This window comes from Pelodiscus sinensis, chromosome 5 (assembly GCF_052426305.1).
Source record: "Pelodiscus sinensis isolate ZL-2025 chromosome 5, ASM5242630v1, whole genome shotgun sequence".
Taxonomy (NCBI): Eukaryota; Metazoa; Chordata; order Testudines; family Trionychidae; genus Pelodiscus; species Pelodiscus sinensis.
This window is the reverse complement of record NC_143056.1, coordinates 10,874,097-10,898,231: the sequence shown is the minus strand read 5'-3', so window position 1 is coordinate 10,898,231 and position 24,135 is coordinate 10,874,097. Positions and strand designations below refer to the sequence as shown.

Genomic DNA, 24,135 nt, shown 5'->3' with positions numbered 1-24,135 from the left:
GAAGAAACGGTAATTGCTAAGTGCTGTATAGCTATAAAGGAAGTGCTGGGGAGATGGACCAGATAGAGGCATGGAGAGTAGTGGGAGAGGAGTTGCATCTTGCGCACAAAGGAGCTGGCCAGTAGAAGGGTTGCATCCTGACAATGGGGACCACTGCAGATTGACTCTTCCTCACACAACCAATCCCTCTCAACCCACAGGCTCTTCTCACATGCCTAAGTGTTCACGAGCTCTTCACTATGGGGCGGATCGATGCTGCGGGTGGTCAATTTATCATGTCTGCTTCAGACATGATAAATCAATCACTGAGCACTCTCCCATCGACTCTGATACTCCACCAGGATGAGAAAAGGAGCCAGAGTCGAGAGGAGAGCAGCCTCCACTGACCGTATTGCACAGAATACACCACAGTTAGTTTGTTGACTTCAGGTACACTATTTGCGTAGGTAAAGTTACATAGGGTAGATCAATGGGGGTGGGTGGGTTAGTATAGAAAAGGCCTATAATGCTTTAATAACACAGGGCCAAATCATCCCCTTCAGTGGTAATACCCAGTGGAGAGTGTTCTGGGGGAGGAAATCTCTTAGACCCTCTTACAGAGCTCTTCCATTATCAAATGTCAAAAGGTAGCTCATTTCACCACTATAGCTTTGCAGAGCCATCCTCATGGGAGAACTTCCCTTGCAGCAGGACATAACCATTTTACAATCTTCCCTTTCCACCCTAGGTCCTGTTCAAGATGTTTCTTGGAAGTGCGAACTTCGGGGAAGCTGCTCATTTCGTTTCGACTCTGGGCTTCTTCAATTTAATTTTCATCTCGTTTACCCCGATCATACTGTATTTTACCAAAGTGGAGTACTGGTCTCCCTTCTCTGCCGTGCCGTGGGGTTATCTGTGCGGAGTGGCTGGCCTCTGGTTAGGTACTTGCCGAACTTTTTTCTTTCCTTTTTCTAATGCCTCTTGTTTTATTTATTGCAGGGTCACCTAAAAACAGCCACCCCCATGAAAATTCTCCTTTCTTTAAATGTTTCAATGGGCCCCACTTCGGTGCAAACAAAAGGCTGCAGAGCCTGCATCACCGCTGTAGCTCCCCTACCCCCACTGTGCAATTTCCTCTTTCCAAGCCCTGTTTCTGGTGCTACTTGGTCTGGGAAGAGAGCCATCGAAATCGACCCAGGTCTGCTTTGCACTCCGTTTCCTTTGCTAATAATAAAAGTGTCCATCTGTTTGGAAACGAGCTGATTTTTTTTTTATCCCAGTTGTAAGTACACTAAATGGAAACACTCTGGGGAAAACTATTGTTCATGCCTCGATGGGCTTCGCAGCCACTCAGAGACTGATTCAAAAAGGATGGCAGAGGTGCTGAGAGATTACACTCTCTTCCACGTGCTGCTCTAGACCTAATTACATCCACTCTAGCAATATCTAAGAGCACCCAGGTAGGTGTCATTTGTTATCCAAGGAGCTGGCTGAATACAGAGGTTAAAGTAGGATGGCGCGGCAGCTGCACAAAGCAGGCAGAGAGCCAGCATAAAATGCTCAGTGTCGCCAGCTGTGCACTACCCTCCTTCCTGATGATACCAGTGTAGGAGCAGGAGGGGTGGCCATGGAGAGCCTGACATGGGTGCAAGGCGCTACAGTGCCGCATCACTCCCTCACTAGTAGAACGGCTCATTGGGAGCTGTTTCCAGCAAGTGCAATTTGCAGCAGCAGCCCGGAGGCTGCTCTTATTTGCACTGCAGCCAAAGTGTCTGCTACCCGGCTCAAGAACTGGGGAATGGGGACACAGTTTGGCTGCACCTAAGGGTTCAGCCCCAGCTCTCAGGGAGAGCTAACGTAGCTGCATTCAGAGGTGATGTATAACTGAGGGGTGGTGGTAGCAGCAGTGCCTAATAGAAATAATCCTGGCGCAAAGTGAGTGAGGCTTAAGAAGTTGCAACGCTAAGGGGAAGCAGGAAATGGAAAACAGACTGATGAGCCTGAACCCAGCCGGTCCCCGCATGAATGCTGGATCATAGAATCATAGAGCTGGAAGAGATCTCAGAAGGCCATCAAGTCCAGCCCCCTGCCCAAGGCAGGACCAATCCCAATTAAATCAACCCAGCCACGGTTTTGTCAAGCTGAGACTTAAACACCTCTAGGGATGGAGACTCCTCTACTTCCCTAGGTAACCCATTCCAGTTCTTCACCACCCTCCTAGTGAAATACTTTTTCCTAATATCCAACCTGGACCTCTCTCACCACAACTTGAGAAAAACCTGTGTTATCCAGCACGCTCAGGGATTAGGGCATTCCGGTTATCTAAAGATTCTGGTTATCTGCGGGTCCCATCAACCTAAGAAAAACCAATGGACAATAATAGTAAAACTCAGGTTTTTAATATTGGTAGTTTTGTAGTGTGAGGCAGTTGGTCTCACATTTCTGTTCTGAGTTAAAGATGATTAGTATTTCTTAAATAAAAAATTGTTAAGCCAATCATGGTAAACCAAGCCAGGCCTGTGTGCCTGAAGATGTGACAGTATTGTGTATGGGGACAATGCCGGTTAACAAAGTTTTCTGGTTAACAGAGGGCCAGATAACAAAGGTTTCACTGTAGTGCAGTATAACCTGCCCTGTCCTTCAACTGCCTACACTTTAAAACCCCTTTAAAAGGAGGGGGGGAGTGCCATGGTGCTCCACTAGCTTATAATCTTTGGCTTGGCGTCCTCCTCCATTTGGCAGCGCTGGCCCTATGTATAAGGGATTATGCATCCAAAAAGCACCCCCCCCCCCATACACTAACAGGTACCCATTTCCCCATGAACTACGGAGTAGTTGACACCCTTCCTTTTCCAGTATAAAAGGGACAAGGCTTCAGAGGGACAGCCTTCAGAACTGGTTGGCCTACGTGCCTGCCGCTGCCGTGCGCCTTCCTTGGAGTGTGTCACCGCGACAGCACTTCCTTCACTGGTGGCAGGCTGCCCCGCTCCATTCCAGGCACCTTGAGGCAGCAGAATCTCCCCCCCCCCCCGCCCCCCGGACTCAAGAGGAACGAGCCTGTTTGAGAACAATCCTGGTTGCTTCTGTGGGTCGGGTGGAAAGTGCTCCCTCTGACTTCAGTTCAAGCATCAAAAGAGGGAAGTGACCCTTTCGGAATGAGCCGTTTTGAACTTACAGCCAACCCTTCTCTCCCCAAGTGAAACATCCCTTCCCGTTCCGCCCACGGGACAGGCAGGATCAGGGGCTTGACGGGCAAGAACTGCTTAGCGTGCCTGATGCACTTTTAATGCGAGCTGAGAAAGTCCACGTGTTGTTCTTTTATTACTTCCAGCATCTGATGCACTGTTTTCTTCCTTTCCAGCATTTAACGTATTGGTGAATGTTGGAGTTGTGCTGACGTACCCCATCCTAATTTCCATCGGGACCGTGCTCAGTGTTCCTGGAAATGCAGGTACAAATACTGCAATTAATGAATAAAAATGCCCTAACATTTGAGGTAATTTTATGTTGCCATATTTCTTCAGAGATGTAGGTCCCATTGCAAAGAAACATGAAGCTGCCAACTCAAGAGATGTGCAAAAGGTTTAAATTTTGGAAGTGCAGCTTTTCACTGGTAAATTAAAAGTCAGTATATGATTTTCCAGTCCAACGCCCCTAACAGCCTACGGGCCTGGTTGTGCACTTGGGTGGGCTCTCTGTATCCCTGATCTGCGGCAGGGCAGAGATGGGACATGGGTGGAGCTTTGACTTGACCTCCCTAATATATTGGCTGGCACAGTTGAGCCAGTGCAGATGGAGGAGTAATCTCTGCCAGTATAGGACTAGCCCAGAGTAGGGATGTGAAGGTTTCACCAGTTAACTAGTAAGCCTCACCCTTTAATGGGTGAGTTAAGCTTAACCAGTGGAATGGACCACTCCAGCGGCTGCTCTGGCCAGGCTGGAGCATCCCTCTGCTCGTCCACCCTTTCATCGTTTAATCGGGATTTTACATCCCTAGCTCAGAATACTTCCTCTTTGCTGTAAGGAGAAAGTGACCAAAGACTAGCCTGTAACTCTCCATGCCTGGTGTGAATTCTACAGTCTAGCCTTCATGCATTATAGCACACAGTATTATTAAAACAGAAGGTCTGGAGGAAGAGTGAGACTTTCCAATAAAACTCCCAGTTAAAGTAATAGGAAACATACAAGATTTATTGTGACAACACCCTGTCAAGCAGAAAGCCAGTGTTTGCCTTCATTGTCTTTTCCCCCATTGTAGCTGTGGATCTCCTAAAACATGAGGTGATCTTCAGTGTGGTACGGTTGGGTGCGACCATCATCATCTGCACTGGGTTTTTGCTAATGCTGCTGCCCGAAGAATGGGATGAAATCACCCTGCGATTCATCAACAGCTTAAAGGAAAAGAAAAGTGAAGACCACGCAGAAGACATCACAGACTCCAGTGTGCATACAAGGAGTAGAAGTAGAGCCAATGGGACAGTGTCTATACCACTGGCTTAAAGCTGGTGACTATTTAATTGCACGTGAATGTATATTCTGTGAATATAATTTAATTTTCTCACTACTTGTATGCTAAAATGACAGTAATACTCTGAACTGGGGATGAATTATAAAATAAATGATAAACACATCAATAATAAATGTTTACATTTATACACTTACAAAGGAACAGGTGTAAATAACCACAATAAATTGTTTTGTAAAGAAACGTTAATCTACATACTATTTAGTTGCCTTTTTTAAAAAAAAACCATTTCCGCTGTGCAACTTCACAGCTGTGCTTTTGTTAGCAAAAAGGGGAGGGGTAAAGCCTTCAAAGGCTTGATTTGTATGTTTGTTTAGTTCCAGCCTGCATCTGTATCAAAAGTTATTAGACATGCGTTTTCTTTCAAAATTTAATTATTTGACATTTTTACAAGGTGGTACTGAAAAGGCAGTGGAGTCATTTTAAAGCACCCAATCAAGAATCTTAGAACTCTAAAATATGAAGTGAACTAAAGGTTCACATTAAGGTTTGGAATTTATTAAAACTAGGGTTGTTGATTAATTGAAATTAACTCACACGATTAACAAAATATTAATTTAAATTGATTGCACCGTTAAACAATAGTATACCAACTGAAATGTATTAAATATTTTGAATATTTTTTATACATTTTCAAATATATTAATTTCTACTACAACAGAATGCAAAGGTTACTTTACATTATTATTTTTGATTACACATATTTGCACTGTAAAAATGATAAACAATTGAAATAATATTTTCAGTTCACGTCCTACAAGTTCTGCAGTGCAATCTCTTTATTGTAAAAGCATAACTTACAAATACAGATTTTTGTTACATCGCTGCAGTCAAAACCAAAACAACATAAAACTTTGGAGCCTAACGTCCATTCAGTCCTCCTTCTTTTTCAGTCAATTGCTCAGACAAACAAAGTTTGATTACACCCATAATTTTTATGTAGACCCCACTGCTAAAACTAACCTGGCCTCACAAGCAGAGCACAATCTTAAAACTAAGCAAAGCCACCAAAATTTCCTTAACCCACCTGAACCTGCCCACATCAATGCACAGCCTGGGCCACTATATACATTCCCAGCCTTAGGTCAGGCCTACAGAATATCCATAAGCTTAACCCTAACCTTGACCCACCTCCCACCCTTCCTCATCAAATCAACCCACTGTAAGTTGAGCTGGCACCGCAGAATCTATCCCAATCACAACTTAGGCCACTGATGTTGACCAAATGCTACACTTAGTTCGTGTTACCACACTTAGGGTTACTACCTTTGAAATGCAAATGAACCAGCTTGGAATTGCAAAAAGGCAAGAAAAATGATTAGGAGTATGAAACAGCTTCCGTATGAGGTGAGATTAATAAAACGAACTTTTGAACTTAGGAAAGAGATGACAAAAGATAGATATGCTAGAGGTCTATAAAATCATTACAAGCGTAGAGAAAGTAGGAGAAAAAAATGAAGTGTTATTTGCTTCTTCCCATAACACAAGAAGTAGGTGTCACCAAATAAAATTAATAGGCAAACAAACAAAAGGAGGTTGTTCTTCATACAGTGCACAGTCAGTCTGTGGAACTCCCCGCCAGAAGAGGTTGTGAAGGCCAAGACTAGATCAGGGTTAAAAAACCTAGATAAGTTGAGGAAGGATATGCCCATCCATGTGTGTTAGCTAGGATGGGCAGGGATGGTGTCAATAGCCTCTGTTTGCCAGATGCTGGGAATGGGTGTGGGGATGGATCACTAGCTGATTGCCTTTTCCAGGGCACCTGGCATAGTTATGGTCAGAAGTCGGGATGCTGGGCTACATAGACTATTGGTCTGAGCCCGTATGGCCGTTCGTATGTTTATGTTCTATTCTCCACACACACACACACCCCCGCCACACACATACACACACACACACACACACACACAAGGCAAGCCTGCCTACCCTCAAGACAATGCCGCAACCCCTATCTTCTTCAACAGCCACTTATAGTATCCACAGAGATAACATAGACAGCAGTGCAAGCAGGCTGGTCCAGTCTGGTACATTGTACCAGCACAACACTGTAGCACCCTCAGCCCCTCCGCAGAGCTGCCTCTCCTCCGGCTCTGTCTCTGTGCAGACGTGTAGCTCAGATCAGGGCTGGGGAGAAAGGGACTGGGAGTGGTAAAGCAGCCGGCGGGGTGGGCTGCTGGTGTTCTGCTCCTTTCCCTGCTGCCTGTCCCTGCTATCAAGGAAGGGGCAGAACTCCCAGCCAGTGTTCCCTGTAAGCTGAGCGCATGGGTGGCCACCAGGAGAGATTCACATGCTGCCCAGCTGATTAGCAGAGCACCCAGAGCTGGCAGTAGCCAGGAGCATGTGTTTCTACTGGTGGTGCACATGCTTCAGTGCACCTAACAAAATTTACTCTGCACAAGGATGGAAAACATGAGAGGGAATATTGCCCCCAGCAGGATTGTGGCGGTACAGGACCAGAGAAGAAGCAGATCTGTGTAGGTGGCAGGACTGGGACTCCAGCTGTTGTACTACCCCCCCGGATCCCTCTCCCCCTCCCCCGGTAATGTGGGAAGGGGAGAGAAAGAGAAGAGTGTGGCGACCCCAGGCTCGGGGCAGGGTGGAATCACATGAGGAGGTCATAGCTCTCCCTGTTATCTAGTGCTCTCCCCTCCTCCTTGTACCAGTACGAAACTGATTTTTCTTGAACCACTGCATCTAGAGAAGCCTGATAATATCAGTGTCTTACTTGATGTGGCATACTGAAGCCTCTTCAACTGGACACACAAACATTTAACATTATCTGTCCCAGGGCCCAGTGAGAACCATGCAAACTGTTAGCCTTATAACCTCTACCCTCCCCCCTCTTCCCTGGCAAATTCAATTATTTTGCTGGCAAATCCATGGAAAAGAACACAGCCAGGCTGGTCAGACACCTGCCAGGTGGAACCCTAAACCCAAACACAAAGCACGGAACCCTTCATGCCCGCTGGGCACCCCTCCCAGCCAGAGGCCACGTCCTAGCCCTGGCTCACCAAAGGGATCCAAACGCCACCTGCTCCTTAGCTTATAAACTGCCCCGGTAGTGTGTCCAGCTCAGCTGCGTGGACTGAGCTGCTCTTTCACCCAGGCCAACAAGCCCATCCCAGTGCAAACCTTAGTTCCAGCCCCACCCCTACTGCGTGCACTGACACTGAGTAGGCTATAGTGAGGGCCTGGGAGAGTACTATGGTTAATAGGCTCGGGCTGGGTTAGGGACAGTTCATGAAGTCTAAGCACTTTTAGCCTTGTGAACAGAGCTTGGCCTATGGCCGAAGTGCGTGTGAGGAATTTTTCTGAGCCCAGGTCTTGACTAGGAACGGCCCATTTAGGGTACATCTATTCTGCGTGCTAATGTTGAGTTAAGTGACTCAACTTCAGCTATGTTAATTGCCTAGCTGAAGTCGAAGTAGCTTAACTTGGTTTTAGACGCTGTCTACACAGCGGGAAGTTGAAGGAAGCGCACTCGTCCTTCGCCGTCCTGTACTCCTTGTGAAATGAGGGTTACAAAAGTCGGAGTCAGACGCTCGTTATTTTGAAATAATTTTGAAATAACGGGCTTGCTGTGTAGATGCGCTCTCTGTTATTTCACAATAAGCCAGCAGTGTAGACATAGCCTTAGTGGGCTAGGGTTATGTCTGGGGCCAGTGTAAGAGAAGGAGTAATGGGACTGATTCCTGTTTTGAGAGGTGAGGGACGTTGGGAGTAGGGATGTAAAATTTCGATTATTTTGCTAAGCGAATAGTCGGTGCAATTTGCATCAACTTTTCTATTAGTGACTAAGGGCACTTCTGCCTTTGAAGTGTAGCAAGAACACCAGCACTGTTACTACACTTCAAAGGCAAAAGAATTGCGGGGAACACGGGGCCAGCAGGGGACTCCCAGCTAGCCCCGGGCTGAACATCGCATTTCAAAGTGGCAACGCTGCATGGAGCCCGGGGTCTCCATGTGGTGCTGCTGCTTTGAAGCACTCCCTCCTCTTCCCCCCCCCACGCTGCCTCTTTCTGATAGCAAAAGGGGAAGGAGCAACTAGTCAACTAGTCGGTCGACTATCTGATAAGTCATTCACATCCCTAGCTGAGAGGAAGGCCTTGTGACATAAGAAGTGCTAGAGCCATTCATAATTTGGTTGGGGTGGAAGAATTTGGTCACTCAACTTCTCCAGGCATGTTCATTGAGAAGCCATTGCAGCAGGTCCTGGGTGACAGAAGGCATCCTTCACACCACACCAAGGCAGTCTGTGGTTGCGTAGTGATACACACCCCCTGCGTTTACATCCGTTAGCAACATGTAGACCTCCATGTTGCTGAATCATTTAAAATCCTTTTGGTTTTGTTTTGGTTTTTATAAACCGGTCACACATTGGGCCTGATTCTCCTTTGCACAGAGGCAAAGCAGAAGTCTGCCTTTTGCAATTAATGGGTTTTTGTCCAAGAAGAACAGGTGCCAGGGTCCAGAATAAGAACCATTGTGATTTCCAGATATCAAGAGCATATTGATCGTAGTGGCGCGTTTTCTGTAATGCTAGTCACATAGTGGTTCTGCAGACTGGATTAGTTTGTGTAAACACTTCCTTTCGATGGATGCTTGTTCTCTATAATCTTTGGACTGAATTCCTGTCTAAGATAAATAATGCTAAATAGTAATCACAATTCCACACTCTGTTCATAAAAGTAATATAGCTTTTTGAGTGACGCTGCCGGGCATTTGGTACATTGGGGTTTAAAAAAAAATACATCTGTAGCCAAATTGCTTCCAAATAACAGTCATCTTGAACTGATTGATTTTTATGACTGTTGTTATTTCAGTCAAACAATGACATTATAAATTATAGATTGATATTTTACAGGAATTAGCTGTGTTTGACTTTTAAAGGCTTTTTCATTTCTGGCGAGTGAGACAAATATTAATGTGGATTAAAACTAGAGCCGTTGACCAAGATTTTCCAAAGGCACTGTTTATTCCCAGCTAGTCACTGTAGGCTAGATGGACCTTTGGTCTGACGCAGTATGGCCATTCGTATGTGGTTTCTAGGGCACTCACCTCGAGCCAACTTAAAGGTGCCCGAAGCCAGGTGAAAAAACCAAATCCCTTTAAGGAGGCTCAAAGTCAGTAATAATTTTTAATAGAGTGGCTGTTGAAAAGGCACAAAGGCTTTTTAAAAACACCACCGGGCTATTGTAGCACATAGCAAAGGAAAAATGTGTCTGCTGAGTAGCTGTCCTTCTCATGGCATTCATGAAGAATGGACTGAAATTAGTTTGTTGCGTATAGTGTGTTTGGGATGTGTTGATTATTGTGACCTGAGCTTTGTATAAAAGCCATGGTCATGATGCAGCCCGTCAATAGCACTGCAAACCCCCGTGTTAAGAAATTGTCAGGCCTCCAATAATGTGATTTTAAAAAATAATAAAATCTAGGCTTCTAGTATTTGAACCTTCTGAGGAGGGGTAGGGGTTCATATTTTTAAAGCTTTTCTCCTAGGAACTGATTTTTTATTTTTTTTCCAATATTGCCAATTGTGCGATTAGGTCCAACTGGAGTCCTACTTCCTGGCTCTCTGCATATGGACAATGTAATCCAGAAGCCTGGCACTCTCAAAAATCCTCTTGCAATAGTTGAGAATGTGTCACTAACAGAAAGGGCCAATGGATTCTAGAGGGGAACGTGACTACTGATTATAGAGCAAGGACCACCCTGACTTGATTTCTGACAAACTACTACTCTTCTAGCATACAATAGACATTTTTTAGTGAAAAGCTACATACCAAAGCACCGCTATTCAGTGTGAACAGCTCCACTTCTCACTCATCCCCTTCAAATATGGAATCAAGTCTTGCTGACATTTCATCTTTAATAAACTAGGAAAAACAGCTTCCTCTTCTGGCACTCCAATATCATGAGATGTTTGTGCGGCCAAAAGGCACAGAGCATGAGTGTCCTGAGCTGTCAAGTTTGGAGGAATAGGCTTGAACTTAGTTGTTTTCTAGGCTCCATTGCAGTGAACATGTCAAAACTCTGTGCTACTTAGCAAAAGCAAGAGTCTTTGCACTGAAAGCAGCAGTGTTTCACGTTCAGCATCGAAATTACAGGACCTGAGTTGCAGTCCATTGCAGGCAAAGGGAGATCTTCTATCAGAAATAAAATGCAAGATCAAATTTCACCTAAGACCATTACCCGTACTTTTCACACCAAGTTGAGTACTATGGTGCTGTATCCGAGCTAGGTTCCGCTGCATCTAGAGACATCAGGTCTCCTTTGAAATGGTCCGTGTACTCTTTGAGGGACACTTAGTATCATCGCATCCTTTGAAACGGTTATGTCGCCTGCTGCCCGGAAGCGGAATCCCCATGATTCCCTAACCTCTGTGCCATCTGATCGCTTTTTTATCCTGCCAATCGTTCTCTTGGTGCTTAGCATCAATGCACATGTAGCAAGTCCAAGCCTTCGGTGACAGGCACTTTAACATTCAAATTATGGCAGGTGCCTGGGGCTGGTGGAGCAGAAGCTGTAATTGTAATCTCTGAAAGGGCTCTTTAGTGGCACCCAGGGGGGCTGCTGAGCATGGGAGAGCAGTTTCAAATCAAGCTGCATGAAAGAGATGATCAATAAACCGTAAGGAAAGGTCACAATTCCACTTGGCGGCTTAGAAATGCGACTTTATTGTCGAGCTCCATTTTCCACACCTTGCCTCCCTCCCTGGGCTGACTAACTTGTCCCAGCAATGCAGCTGCAGGAACCATCCAATCTCATGCCTGGCTCCCTGCACATGGGGTTTGGGAAAAACCATTTGCTTGGCCACCATGAGAGACTGGATCCAGAGTCCAGACTTGCGGTCTGTGGCTCAGACACAGAGGAGCACAAACAACATACAATGAACGTAGGTGACATTTGCCCCTACAATGCAAATCGCGGGCTAGGATGCTACATTGCCCACTTTTAGATGAGCTCTTTTTTTAAGAAGCCAGCAATAGCATTCCTAGAATCCAGCTTAGTGGTTCAACCAGGGAATGCCCATAAAGTCAAAGGTAAATTAAGAAGATCTGGTTATGTTTGTACGTGGAGTTACTTAAAATGAACTGGTTGCAGCCTTGTTAGTACCTTCTGTGACTGAGGGCCTCCTTTACAAGGAATAAAGTCCACAGCCTTTGGGTGTAGCAAAGTGATAATGCTATTGTAGTCACACCGCCTGGTTTGTACCCCATGGAAAGGAAGCACTTAACTGGCAGCTGCATTATCAATTTTTTTTCCTCACGCAAGGGCTGCATCAAAGCTCCCTGGCAGGAAAACAAAATGTGCTATGAATAAACCATCGCGAGTCCTACTCCATAAAACAATGCACTCCTGAGGACTCAAGCGCCGATAACCATATTATCCCAGCTCAGTGGGAAGACTCAGCCTTTACGGATATTAAAAACTATTTTCCTTTCAAACATATGAAACAACCATTGTGTGTGAGTGTGTCAAGTACTTATGTTGCTACAGCTTGGGTTTCCGGGGGTGTAATAATGACATCTGGTTAACCCTGGTACTATACTCTACATGCCAATCATCAACATTCTGCAAATATTTTTCTTCACTCCGTGATCGCTTTCATGGAGCTATACACATTTTAAAAAAAACTAATAACCACAACAACCAGCCCATTTGCATAATTCTGAATACTTCTTTTGTATTACTTAGGGATTTGTTTGAAGTGCATCTGTTACCCAGCTGTTATTTTTGCACTCAATTTTATAACATTAACCACATCACTGTCCCTTTCCATTACATCCCCCTCTCCTTATGTGTGTAGATATGTGTCTGTCTCAATTTCATGTACAACCACTCGTAAGCTACAAGGACAAACACAAGCATTTTTACAAAAGTGTGGATTGTCGCAACCCATCTCTTCTGTGATAATATTCAGACAAGTAATGTGTACTGCAAAGGCAATATAAAGTATTCAGTATGAAGCAGCAATATCATCAGTCTCTCTGATTTCCAATGCCAAGATTGAGTAGGGCTGATTTCTGTCACTTTCTTGGCTTTGGTACTCTAGATTGCCAGCCATCTCAAGCCTAGGCTAATTTTACAGCTAGGGAATTGAGGTACATAGGAGCTAAGTGACTTGCCCAAGATCATACAGGACATGTGTAGCAGAGCATGAACTTGGTCTCCCATGTGACCAGCGTGTCCTTCCTCTCATAAGCCAGAATCATACTAATCAAAAATTGCATTTATTATACTAAGCTTTGTGCCTCCTCATTACATTCCCTAATGAGGAAGTAGGCCTCTAGGGTAGAAACTAGAGATATGCATCATATTCTTCTGCTCTCAGCCAGGGCGTCTGATATGATTATTTCTCTTTGTTAGGTCTTATCTAACGAACACACTGCATTTAGCCATGGTGCTGCAAATGAGACTCAAGCAGCCACCCATCGCTTTATGTCTTAAGGGTCCTACCCCATAGTGCTAGACAATGTCAAACACCTCTCTCTTGGACTCTAAATTCATTTTTTCTGACTTCACAGGGGCCATTTGATTCTGTAATGTTCCAGTTTTGCATTTATGACCGAAGTTAGGATTGTGTTAGTGTTATGTAAGTGTTAACAAATAGGCCCTTAAGATGCCGATGAATTCCGTGTAAGCATGACTTGTTTCTTAGCTGTTACACCCATCACTCTGGTATCTAATTGCCATGGTTTCTATCTGCTCTGGGCAGCCCCTGTGGGATCCTGCCAGCTGTACACACTTTGTCTGCCCCCCTCAGGTAATATCAGCCCTGCAGGCTCTTCCGGTCTTTGGGGTCCCAACATCTACTGTCTCCATGGGTTCCACTGGCCCTTGGAATGTCGCTGCTCACTAGCCCAACAGCCCAGGGTCCTGCTGCCAGCTCTTGGCTCTGCAGCTGTCCCCAGGGGTGGGCCCTGCCTGGAACCTTGACAGCTCACCTGGCTGGATGGACCAGATGCTATCTGCAACAATAGAGTCAGGTCCGTCTAGTCCGGGAAAGTTGGAAACCCAATCTCAACAGGGCTAACTGGGGGGGGGGAGGGGGAAGAAGGGTGCACCTCAGCACCCCCCACCCCAAAAATAGTTCCAGCACCACTGTCCCCTCACCAGTCTGTGCACATAAAAGCATCTTTCAGTATGCCCTGGAGGTCATCAGACCAGGAGTCAAATTTTCAAAGTGCCTAAGGGACTTTTGATTGTCAGTGGCATGTAGGCGCCCAATGGCTTTATTTTCAGGGGGAATTAGGTACCTTCGTGCTTTTGGAAATCCAGGTGGGCACCCATCTGTATTTCAAGCAGCTTTCGAAATATGCCCCTTAGGCAATTTTGAAAGTTTTACCCCCTCCTGTAACCATCGCTGCACAGCAGAGCGAGAAGGGAGCTCTCTGACTGGAAGATCCCAGTCAGTTTAAAACTTTGCAAGTCTAGACGAGGTTCAGACTGGACTGAAGTAGGTGTGACTATGTCGTCATGGAAGGGAACTCAAGTCACCCAGGCATTTAGGACTCAGCCCAGCCTCTCTAAGGGGACAGAAATGTTTTGTGTGATATTCTATGGGTCTATTTGATAAACAGCCCTCGTATGAGGCTATGTAAAGAAAAATCATGCAGCGTAATTGGCGCGTGCGTAACTTGGCAGCAGTAAGACTGAGGGGTGACCCATAACGTGGGCATCTCCTGGCTTCCTTCCAATTGCTGAATGGAACACCGGGACTAATTCGGAAGAGTCAGGCCTCTCTGCAAGAAGAGGATCCCCACTGACCTCCTACACCACATCATCTTCTTCGGCAGATGGGTAGGAGTGCCAGTAAAAGTAGAGAGGTTATTTTTACCTCTGTAGGGTGTCCTGTGGCAATCCTGTGACCGGTTTTGGTGCCCACAGATAAAGAAGGATGTTGATAAATTGGGGAGGATCAGAGATGAGCCAGAAGAATGATGACAGGGTTAGAAAACTTGCCTTGTAGCAATAGATTCAAAGGGCTCCATCTATTTAGCTTAGCACAGAGAAGGTGATGGGCTGGTCAATCTAGCAGACAAAGGTGTAATGCGATCCAATGGCTGGAAGTGGAAGTGAGACAATTTCAGATGGGAAATAAGGGGCACATTTTGAACAGAGAGAGTAATTAAGCATTGGAGCAATTTATCAAGCAATGTGGTGGGTTCTTCATTGCTGAAAATAATTCCTAAGCTCAGCTCTAGGAATGAGTCTGTGGAAGTCCTATGGCCTGCATTATGCAGGTGGTCAGACGAGATGATCACAGTGGTCCCTTCTGGCCCCAGAATCTGTGATTCTTGCTGGACCATATCAATCATTCCTCCAAATGTTGCCATGTTTCTTTTTAATAATGCTTAGCATTTTTCTATGCATTTGTCTATAGCACGTGTCTTGATCTGCTAAGCAGAGAAGGGCCCTAGGCCTAGAGAAACTTGCACATGTGCTTTATTGACTCACTGCGAGTGGATCCATTAAAGTCGATGGGACAACTCCCGGTGCGTAAGCCTTTGCAGGGTTGAAAAGTAGAAAAAGCTTCTGAGCCATTGTTTTGACACGTAATATAGGCTATCACACTAGGTATGATCAGGCTATATCAGGGAAATCACTACTTACTGGGTTCAATTGTAGAATTAAGAAACGATTGTAGCTTAAGGAATTGTAGAATTAAGGAAAGGCTATTTACTTGTTACTAGTACATAAGCACTAGGGGTCACCAAATGAAAATAATAGGTAGAAGGTTTAAAACAAACAAAAGGAATGATTTCTTCACGCAACACACAGTCAATCTGTGGCACTCCTTGCCACAGGATGTTGTAAAGACCAAGACTTTAACAGGGTTCAAAAAAGAACTAGATAAATTTATGGAGGTTAGGTCATAGAATCATAGAATTATAGGACTGGAAGGGACCTCGAGAGGTCATCGAGTCCAACCCCCCGCCCTCAAGGCAGGACCAAGCTCCGTCTACACCATCCCTGACAGATGTCTATCTAACCTGTTCTTAAATATCTCCAGAGAGGGAGATTCCACCATCTCCCTTGGCAATTTATTCCAATATTTGACCACCCTGACAGTTAGGAATTTTTTCCTAATGTCCAATCTAAACCTCCCTTGCTGCACTTTAAGCCCATTACTCCTTGTCCTGTCCTCAGAAACCAAGAGGAACAAATTTTCTCCTTCCTCCTTGTGACACCCTTTTAGATATTTGAAAACCGCTATCATGTCCCCCCTTAATCTTCTTTTTTCCAAACTAAACAAGCCCAGTTCATGAAGCCTGGCTTCATAGGTCATGTTCTCTAGACCTTTAATCATTCTTGTTGCTCTTCTCTGTACCCTTTCCAATTTCTCCACATCTTTCTCCACATCTTTCTTGAAGTGTGGCGCCCAGAACTGGACACAGTACTCCAGCTGAGGCCTAACTAGGTCCATCACTACTTATTAGCCAGGATGATAGGAAGGGTGTCCTCAGCCTCTGTTTTTTAGGGGGTGACAGGAGAGGGATCACTTGATGATTACTTATTCTGTTCATTCCCAATGGGGTACCTGGCATTGGCCATTATTAGAAGACAGGCTACTGGGCTAGATGGACCATTGGTCTGCCCCAACATGGCCATTCTTATGTTAAACTTGCTCACTGTAGGTGTCACCAGGAAATTGCCTATATTAAATATTTTATTATATCTAACATAAATTATATACTATAAACACACTCTCTCTCTCTCTCTTTCACACACACACACACACACACACTTTTGGGCATCATTTTCCAGTTTTTCCACCAACAAAATGAAAAAAATTGCCAAATGCGGTAAAAACAAATCTACTATCAACAAGTTTCCATAACTGATCAGATTTTAAATTTTGTTTTAATCCCTTCATGGTGTTTTTGGTCTTTTGCTCAGAAAGTTTTGCCGGGTTTTTTTACTATCCAGAGCAAACTGGACATTTTTGACCAAGCCTAATAAATATCTAGCCAACTGAGAAAAATATTTGATTCTGTAAATACTTATTCCATTTTCATATCCCACATGTTCCAGACAGGCCACCAAATCCACATACCCAAATAACACATCTTGTGTTATAGCAGTGTCAAAAAACAGCCCCAAACTCTATCTTTTTTTCCCCTCTTGTCACCTGGCATCATATCACCAGATACCTCATGCTCTGTATCCACAATTTCCATTCGATTGTGAAGGAACGTCATAAGCAGAGAAAAATACTTTGTGGTATAAACATTAACTTGATGGAGCAGTAAAAGTGGTTTGTGGATGAGTAAGTTCTGCCAAGGAATGTCATTCCTAGCTGATTGCATTACACAGGGCCACTGCACAATGATGGCAGCTCATTAACTGGCCTCCTGCACTCCCCAAACTCCAGACAAATCTGCCAAATCATTACGCTGAAAATGGGATAGAATAAAAGGCCAGAATGACAAATAGGGTGGGGCTAGGAGCTCAGAACAGTCATATAGGGTAAAATCCTGAACTCCATTGAAATGCGTGGCAAAATTCTCCTGGACTTCACTGGACTTCCCCACACAGAAGAGGGGAAATCAACTAAGACACAGCACAGCGGCAGCTGATGCCTGACCCTGCCACTGACTTCCTATGTAACCATGGTCAAGTCACTGCACCTCTCTGTGCCTGAGTTCCTCATCTGTAAACTGAGGCTGATAAATAATACTCTTTGGTTACACTGGCAATTCTTCTGGGCTGGGCTTCAGTCTTACCCTGTGTTCGTACAGCTCCTGGCACCATGAGGCCATGATTTTGGTTGGGGGTCTTTGTTCTTAAAAAGCCTTTTCAGAAATATTAACTCCCCTCTCAAGCTGAATTTGCTTCCCCACTCTTCATGCCCCTTTTGTGTGCATGAGCCAGGAGTGGTCCCGCTACTGAGTTGTCATTATAAGACCCTTAAGCTCGGTGCTCACCATTCAGGGGCACTAGGCATGGTCTGCAGGGCTTCATACTATCGCCAGTGCTCCTCCTTACAAGACAGGCCTCCGTAGCCTTTTGACTAGGACCCCAGCAGCTGAAGTTTGCTTCTCTTCTCTGGGATGGCATGCATGACATTCCCAAGCCGAAGTAGAAAGCCTTGATCCAGCAAAGCACTGACACAGTTTGGGCCAGAGCTGTTAGGGTAGATAGGTGCCTAAAGAGGCAGACACTCACGTAATGGAATTTTCAGATGTGTCTAACTCCCATTGATTGCAATGGGGGTCAGGTATCTAAATGCTTTGGAAATCCCAGTGGGCACCATAGGCAGGTAAGTACCTTTTCACATCTCGCCTTTGTTCCTTGTCAAAGTCCTCTCCCAAGAGAAGAGTTGGCAATAGGGTGACCAGGTAGCTTCAGAAAAAATACCGGACACACTTGATTGGGGGGCAGGAAGGGACTGGCCAGGAGGGGCCTGGAGGAGGGGGGAGGGAACGGGAAGCAGGGTTGGCAGGGAGGCGGGGGCAGGGGGGCTGGGTGGGGGAGATCGAGGGAGCGGCCGGTGGGATGCAGGGCTGCTCGGGGGAGATCAGGGGGGAGTGGGGCTGGCTGGCGGGGGTGGGGGACAGGGAGTGGGACTGACCTGGGCACATGCAGATCCCAGGGCGCTGTCTGTCCCGAGCATGGTCCCGGTGAAGTACGAGCGAGTCTGACTATGGCTCCACAACGCGCTTGAACCGCACTTAGGAGCACGGACAGGGCTTCTCCTCCTCCACCCCTACATCAGACGCAACCAGAGGCTCCAAGTGCCGATCGCGCCCCCGCCTCCCAGCCACTCCCCTCGCCCCCACCAGGCTTCCATCGGGCACCCAGCCGGGAAACCAGGAAATACCAGACATTGCACATGTCCGGTATTTTCTGAATTTTTTACCTGACAGAGGGCCCAAAAACCGGACTGTCCGGTTGAATACCGGACACCTGGCAAGCCCAGTTGGCAAAGAGCTTGATTAGACTCAACCCAGCATATTGGCCTTATTCCAGGTTGAACCTCTGTGGTCTGGAACTCTCTGGTCCGGCAACATCCATGGTCTGGAAGCCAACAGAGGTTGCCAGTGGCTAGGAACTCAGCCCTGCAGCCGTCTCTGGGGACTCTCTACTCTCCTTGGCCAACCTCAAAGTCTTTCCTTAGAGCTACACAAAGAGAGTGACGTCTGCTAATTTAAGTGGGGATTTGTCTGTAATCATGCAAAACCTGCACAGATGCCGAAAAGGAGCTTCGCCTGCCTAAGAATTAGAGAAGTGGTGGGTTAGCACTGTGAGGAGTGGATAGGGTTGCAAGGTGCAGGTGCTTTGTTAGCACCAAGGACACAAAAGTGCGGGTCTTTCCCTTCTGCTGTTCTCCCTTTGGGGCCACATTCTACTCCGGGTTACATGCCTGCAAGTGAATAGAAGTTACGGGGCCGGAAATGCTCTCAGATATACCAGAGTAAAGAAAAGGCAGTTCCTCAAATGTGGCACTTCCCAGGATTTTTTCTTCTTCTTTGGCTGCAGGCTGCAATACCTGACGCCTTCTCTTCCCACTGGTGCTTAAAGGACAAAATTTCCTTGGTGAGACCAATGCTTTTACAAACCAGCTGGCCGGAGAAGCAAAGAGAAACTTCTCAGGCCACTCCCTGGTTAAATGAGCAGCTACCTTTCAGGAAAAGTGTGTAACATTATAAATAGTTATGGGGGAGGGGAAGACTCTGTTATTTGGTGTTTACCTCAGACTTCTCTGAATTAGTTTAATATTCAAGCGCTGCCAGGCTCTCGGTCGGTCCAGGAAGTGGCCAGCCCAGGTCAATGTTTAACGGGGCTTACCAAATCGGGATTCAGGAAGGAAGGGTTTGGGGAGGCATAGCCATGGAAACTGGCCTACCGGACACCCAATCAGCTCTGCATGTGTGTGGTCAGGCAGACCGTGAACGTTGCCGTGGAGGGAACCTGGGAGCTTTACACACAGGCATTGCCTTCAAAGGGAGCCCAAGGCACAGCTCTGTGCAGCGGCCACGTCCAGGAACTCCTTCACCTAGTCTTTTTATGCGTTGAATGCCATAACTCAGCAAAATGGGCCTGAGCTACTCCAGGGCTCATCATAAGGTGACAAAAGTGGCCCCCGTGCAAACCAAAGAGGATGGGCTTCCTTCTCCTTGCACTGCAGCGGTGTGTGGATTTCGGAGCACCCTGGGAGACAGCTGTGCATGTTCATTCGCAGGCCTGGAGGAGAGAAATCCAGTGTTTCCAAGGCAGCTTCCACCCCTAAGAGAAACTCGGTATGGCAGATGCTCCACAGGTAACCTGGTCGTGGATAAGTGACTGCCCTTTCTACAGTGCTCCGACTAGCTGAGTGTTTGTGCTTTGGAGTTTGAATGATCTCTGTTGACCTGGCTCAGCAGCAAATCGTTGCATTTTAATTAAGACAAATGATGGGAATCTGCAGGTTTAGCAAATGCAATTGTGTGAGTGTGTGTGTACATGTTACTTTAGGCATGTGTCTAGTTCTGACATGCCCTGTGGGGGAAAAAATCAGCTTCTTTTAGAAAACTGTCTCAATTATTTATTTACATCTCAAATAGCCCAGCGCATGCAGTCCTTCTTTGTGTGAGTCATCCTTACACACAGAAAGTTGTCCCTGTGTCCTTGACTTCAATCGGACTAGCTGGAGAAGAGTTGCAGGACAGGTTCTAACCATGTATTTCTGTAGCAACCACTTTAATATGTTTCTCTATGTCTCTACTATGTGTGTATGTAGTTATTCGAGCTACACACCACCTGAGTTAAACCCAAAAGAATTATTCACCATTCGGGCAAGCCGATGTAAATCAAAGCAATTATAAGAATGGTATCAAGTTCTCCTTTTCACCAGTACATCTCAATGTTCTTTACAAGAGAAGCTGAGAATCACAGCACAGCTAATTTGGACCAGGGAGGCCCTAGACCAGAGTCTGTTACACACAGGTCTGGAACGGGAAACATTGCTTTAAATATGCAAGTAATACAAACAATAAGGGAACCACTCCACCCTACCATTTGTATGTAAATACATCTCCTTTGACTTCAATGGGATTATTCAAATGAGTAAACAGATGCAGGATTAGGTCCTACTTTGTACTTAACAGTGAATTTCATTAGCAGTCACTGGTTTAATGTGCTTAGCAGGATTGGAAATTTTCCTCCTTCTATGCTACGTATAGAGCATATGAGAGGAAATGTACCGCTGCCCTGATAGAAGTCACATTTCAGGAACCGAGAGGGTCTAGGGATGAATATAGATTGGCTCTAGATATGCAGCATGACATTTGGAGTGTTTTGTGACAGCCACAGCACTTAAATAAATACTCCAGTTAGCAAAGAGCTAACCATGGGGTATTTAGCAAGTACATTTATGAAAAGTCATCTCTAGAAGTGTCATATTCCATTACATGTGCTGTTTTTGATAATAATAGTGTATCCCATTTGAATGATGAATTAGCTGGAGCCACTGTCTAACCGAACAAATATCTGTTACACAAAATGCTTTATTTTGTTCACAAAGATTCATTTCAGCTTGTGCTAAATTGCACTTTTCAGAGCAAGTGAGGTCTTTAAAAACTCTCAGAGAGGTAGCCGTGTTAGTCTATAACTTTGAAAACAATGAGTAGTCCTGTGGCACTTTAGAGACTTAGAAAAATATATTGGATCATGAGTTTTCATAGGTATAACCCACTTCATCCTAGGCCATCTGATGAAGTTTTACCCACAAAAGCTCATGATCATTTACAGGGCTCGACAATTAATGTAATCGACTCACCCATGGTGAGTAGATTTTAGCCCGGTGCGGGCGTGCAGCACGGTCAGCGCATGTGCAGTGTGCGGTTCCGTGCGGCTGGAGAGTGGGGCTCGCCACCATGTGGCGACCCCTGGTCATTTATATCTTTGTTGGTCTCTAAGGTGTCACAGGACTACTTGTTGTTTCTGAGGTATCTTTGCTATTGAAGAGCAAAGGGAAAAAAAGCAGTAGAATTTCTGAAATTTAGGCAGGGGCTTCATTTGATTATTATCTGTATTGCAGTCATGCACAAGGGCCCATCCAAGATCAAGGTGCTGTTGTACTAGAAATTGTGCAGACCTCTGAGGACAGCCCCTGTCCTAAACCGCTTTCTCTCCAAATAGACTTTGATTGTAAACTCTCTGGGGGCAGGGACGTTCTTTCTGTCCTGTGCTTGTACAACACCTAACACAGTGAGGTCCTGATTCCCGACTGGAGCTCCTAGGTGCTACTTAGGCAACAGGGGCTGCACCATGGGGTGGTCAATGCCAGGTGCCCCCAAGGGAATAAACAGACATAAGTCAGATCCGCGTAAGTCGGGGACTGCCTGTACATCTCAAGCCAAATAAATTATTAATAATAATGTTGGGAGGGGAAAGAGAACCCTACAAAGGTGAAATGACTTACCCAAGTTCATGCAGCAAGTCAGTTGAGTATCAAAGCTGGAACAGATCTCAGGTCCCCCTGACTCCCTTGCCACTAACTCGAAGGCCATGTCTTCATTAAGTAAAATATCGAAGTTGCCATGATCAATCTTCCGGAGTTCCATTAAGTGGGTCTAGTAAAGGCCCACTAAATCAAACTCAGAGGGTGCCCCCATCGGCAGCCAGTACTCCTGCTCCTGCACAGAGTAAGGGAAGGTGCCAGGAGCATTTGCTCCTGTAAGTCTTCTACTGTGGGGACGGCAGGCAAACTCGAATATATCTCAACTCCAGCTATTTAATTAACATAGCAGGAGTTGCATTTCTTAATTTGACCTTCCCCTTTAGTGTAGATCTGGCCCAAATCCTAGCCCTGAGCTTATGCTGCATTTAATGTTTTAATAATTCACTGTCTTTGCATTTCTATTCCACAATCAGAAATTGTGTAGGCACTAACTAGCCCTATGGATTTAAGAACAGTCATTTTTAAAAAGCAGAGTTTTGCAATCTAAGTTATAAATGGTTTTTTCCCGATAAATGGCAGGTAAACCTTTTCTCTTGCAAACTCAGCTGTTTGGGCCTTTTTCGCTAAAATGTGAATGTATTTTAACTCAGCACATGTGTCTGTTTCTGTATTTGTTAAATAGTTGATAAAGCTTAATTTTGTGTTCCATAATCCTAGGTGCTAGAACTAGGGGTGCAGGAGGTACTGTAGCACCCCCTGGCTTGAAATGGTTTCCGTCAGACACAGGGTTTACAGTTTGGTCTGTGGCTCTCAGCACCGTCACTATAAAAATTGTTCCAGAGCCCTGTCCCACTGGTGGGGTTGATTTATTCCAGTTAAAGTCAAAGGGCGTATTCCCTATACTCTCACTGGTTGTGACTGGTCAAGTGACTCACAAGGTTTTGTTTCTATTTCCTGAGTGTAGAAGTCAAGTGCAGATACTCAAATGTGTCCATTTAAACTTCTGTTTCCCCCAATATTAAAGCCCTCCACAGACACAAAATTTGTATCTGCAACTGCATCTGTACCCCCCCCCCAAAACGAGCTGCGGATATCTGCACATTTGCAGGGTTCTAGATACCAAATTTGCATCTGCATCCATATCCACATGAGCTGTGAACATCCACGGGTTTGCACGGCTCTACCAATACTGGTGCATGGCATTTTCCATATTTATTGGTGCCAGTACTAGCTGATAGCAGGAATGTCTGTGGAAAGCAAAGGACATGAACATATGTAACCCACACAACTGCTGTGTAATGACAGAGAGAATGCATTTGCTCAACAGCCTTAGCTGACAGGCATCTGGCTTTTAGCTCATGCTATAGCGGCTCATGCACTACACTCTAGGGCTACATCTATACTGCGTTCTCTTGCGCAATAAAATATGCAAATGAGGCAAAGCAGTGAATAGTGCCATGCCTCATTTACATACTTAATGAGCTGCCATTTTGCGCAAAGGGCTTTTTTTTCAGGCAGAACAGCTCTTGCACACGCGCGGCAATATTCATGGCTTCGCCTCATTTGCATATTTTCTTGCACAAAAGAGCGCAGTATAGATGTAGCCCTAGAGGTCCCAGGTTCAGTTCTGCCTGTCGATGTTATGCATGGCTAAAGGGAATTCATTGGTATTTTTGAGCAAATATTCAGGGAAGTTTTTTGCTGGTAGTCACTCAGCTCTTGTGTCCGGCAGATGCATTTTATTCACCATGTGCTATTTGTATTTTGAGAGCATAGGCTAAGGTAAATCATGTTACACTATAACCACAAGGTCATAAAGCTTTTATGTAATATAGCCTGCTAGTTAATGATTTGAGATTGTATTCAAACTGTTATTGGCTTCTTCTCCTCTGTTCAAGTGCCCAGACCCATTTCTTTTGACATCATGATGGAAAAGGGAGAAACAAGTATTATTAAACGGCATCCTCCTCGAAGACTCCAAGTAAGATTAATTTAAAAGGCTACTTACAGAGTTATTTGGATGTAATGGGAGCATCCTGGGAATGTTTAGTATTTTCTGTAATCAGAATGAATTATATTGGTAAGAAATTATAGCTTTGCTGGTCATTATTGTAACTCAAAATTGAAATGAAGGCATTTTATAAAGAGAGTGGGTTTGATTATAATCCTTTTTAAGCTAGTGTCACACCATTTATTTCAGTGGCCTTACTCCTGATTCACACCGTGTAAAAGGGAATAGTCT

The 24,135-nt window shown here is 45.3% G+C and overlaps 2 protein-coding genes across 5 annotated transcripts in view; both read left to right on the top strand.

Moving 5' to 3' along the window:
* SLC35F4 (solute carrier family 35 member F4) overlaps positions 1-5,015 on the top strand; it is a 63,509-nt gene extending 58,494 nt beyond the window's left edge. Inside the window, exons 3-5 of one of the 2 annotated variants that reach the window (XM_025190837.3) lie at positions 728-920; positions 3,341-3,430; positions 4,238-5,015. In XM_025190837.3, coding sequence (XP_025046622.1) covers positions 728-920; positions 3,341-3,430; positions 4,238-4,479 — 525 coding nt within the window. In that variant the 3' untranslated portion in view covers positions 4,480-5,015. The remainder of the gene's footprint in view (positions 1-727; positions 921-3,340; positions 3,431-4,237) is intronic. The other variant, XM_014579619.4, reaches the window with a different exon arrangement.
* Positions 5,016-19,380: 14,365 nt separating this feature from the next.
* The window catches only part of CCDC198 (coiled-coil domain containing 198), a 45,770-nt gene continuing 41,015 nt past the window's right edge, over positions 19,381-24,135 (top strand). For 2 of the 3 annotated variants that reach the window (XR_016349576.1, XM_089778309.1), the window contains exons 1-2: positions 19,381-19,772; positions 23,792-23,874. Coding sequence is in view for 2 of the 3 variants with exons in the window: in XM_089778309.1 (XP_089634435.1) it covers positions 19,547-19,772; positions 23,792-23,874 (309 nt within the window). In the remaining variant the exon portion in view is untranslated. The remainder of the gene's footprint in view (positions 19,773-23,791; positions 23,875-24,135) is intronic. The other variant, XM_006135241.5, reaches the window with a different exon arrangement.